The sequence below is a fragment of the Myotis davidii genome, unplaced genomic scaffold (assembly GCF_000327345.1).
Source record: "Myotis davidii unplaced genomic scaffold, ASM32734v1 scaffold190, whole genome shotgun sequence".
Lineage (NCBI taxonomy): Eukaryota > Metazoa > Chordata > Mammalia > Chiroptera > Vespertilionidae > Myotis > Myotis davidii.
In genome coordinates this window covers 1122986-1124981 of record NW_006283440.1, presented here as the reverse complement: position 1 = coordinate 1124981, position 1996 = coordinate 1122986, and the positions used below count along the sequence as shown (strand labels likewise).

At 49.0% G+C, this 1996-nt stretch overlaps 1 protein-coding gene across 1 annotated transcript in view; it reads right to left on the bottom strand.

Annotated features, from left to right (window-relative positions):
- FANCC (Fanconi anemia complementation group C) overlaps positions 1 to 1996 on the bottom strand; it is a 226354-nt gene that overhangs the window by 8499 nt on the left and 215859 nt on the right. The window contains exon 13 of the mRNA XM_006753678.2: positions 1527 to 1705. Within this exon, the coding sequence (XP_006753741.2) occupies positions 1527 to 1705 (179 nt within the window). The remainder of the gene's footprint in view (positions 1 to 1526; positions 1706 to 1996) is intronic.

Below are 1996 nucleotides of genomic sequence, written 5' to 3'. Positions count from 1 at the left end.
AAGAAGTTCTTACCCTTTGAGACAGCATGGAGGGATCAGGAGAAGTGAAATAAATCAATCAGAGAAAGACAAGTATCACAGGATCTCATTGATATATAGAATCTAATGAACAAAATACACTAACAAAATAGATCCATGACATGGAATAATTCAACAGACTGTGGAATCTCAGAGGGGAGGGTGGGTGGGAAGAGATCAACTAAAGAACATACTTGCATATATGCATAACCCACGGACACAGACAATAGGGTGGTGAAGGCCTGGGGAGGGTTGGGGGCTGAGTGAAAAATGGGGAGAAAAAAGGGGACATATGTAATACTGTCAACAGTAAAAAAGAAAAAAAGAAAGTGAAACTCTTCTTAAGATCAACATGGAATTTGACACAGAACCTACCAGCTTAGCTCACACAGAATAAAATAAAGTGTATATATAAAAGGGCTCCAGAAACGAATAGGGCTTCATATATTTTAATTATTATTAAAAATAAGATGATGAGTGCTCGCTTCGGCAGCACATATACTAAAAATAAGATGATGGAAACAAATTAAAAATTTCCTTAATTAGTTTAATGTGATATTTTAAGAGGGAAGAAATAGGCTTTCTTTCTAATCAGATAGCAGTCCTCAATTACACATGTGGATTGTGTTAATTTCTAAATAGTGTTCTATTTTTTATCCAAAATATATTATCACCAAATTTCAGCTTTTTAAATTCCAAACTCTTTTCTTCCCACTGCATGCAAGCCTCTGACCAAGTCAAATAGCAGACGTCCCTGCCCCGTCTGCGATGCTCGAACGACAGAGGACATCAAGCCACGGCAGTGCGCTCCGCCTAATGAAACCTGCTCCCTTTAATTATTAAAATCAGCAAGAAGCGCTGGCAGTTGAAGTTTTAAAAACCAACAAATAAATGTTTGCGAGGCAGGTGCCAATGCCTTTCATCAAAGCACTGCATCCTGCAATAATTATGTTCCACATAAAAAACCACGCTGTTGCCACAGACCTTCGCCAGGCCTGTGTTTAGCTGCCCTGTCATTTAGGAAATGACCGAGGCCCTTTTCAGAAGCAAAGTGGTTAATAGCATGTGATTACTTAGTAAGGATTCTAAACAAAGCAGCCATGTGAGGACTGCTGACGGGCCCAGGAAAGCAGGAAGCGCAGACGGAAGCAGCACAGCCAGGCCGATGGTCAGAGGACAGAGCTCCTCAGACGAGTGGCCAGACTGTGCCTGGCATCCCCTGGGCCAGGCGGCTGAGCCAGCACAGAGAGGAGGCCTGGCACAGCCTGCACTCCTCCCCTCGGTGCCACCAGAGCAGAGGGTGGCGGCTGGACCCAGGAAAGCACCTCCCCCAGGGGACATCCAGGCGCTGCCAAAGGGAACCGGGAGCACTCACACTTGGGTACCTGGGGTTACTGGAAGCCAAGCCCCTTGCTGGGCCCCTTCCCGTAGGATCCTTCCAGCTCAGGAAAGACCCACCATGGATGCCACCCACACTGCGTACCGCCACCCACACTGCGTACCGCCACCCACCATGGTCTTTGCTCTCGGCTGGCTCCCGTCACGTGGGCTGTAGGTGAATGCCAAGAGCCACAGCAAGGCCTCGGGGGGTTCGGCTCCTGACATCAGTAACTGCTCAGCCACCGCATCAGCCCATCCTCCAAAGTGAACGAACAAAAACCAGCTCTCAAAGGGGCCTCCGCAGGACCTGGAACAGAACCAGACACATGGCAGCCAGGCAACCTGGTTTATTTCCCTTTTGGTTCTTAAGCAACGTAATGTTTGCGAACGGCCTGCTTCACTGTTCTTACCCGCTGAAGCACACGGGAGTACGAGTCAGCCTCAGAAAACCAGCTCCCGGGCTGCCTGCACCCCCAGGGCCCTCACAGGCCTGCCTCAAGGCCCCGTGCCCGAAGAACCCAGACACCGAAGTCCTCCCATCCAGGAACCGTGAGTGAGCCCAGCCCGCGGAGAAGGAAGGTTCTGGCCGTGACAGCAG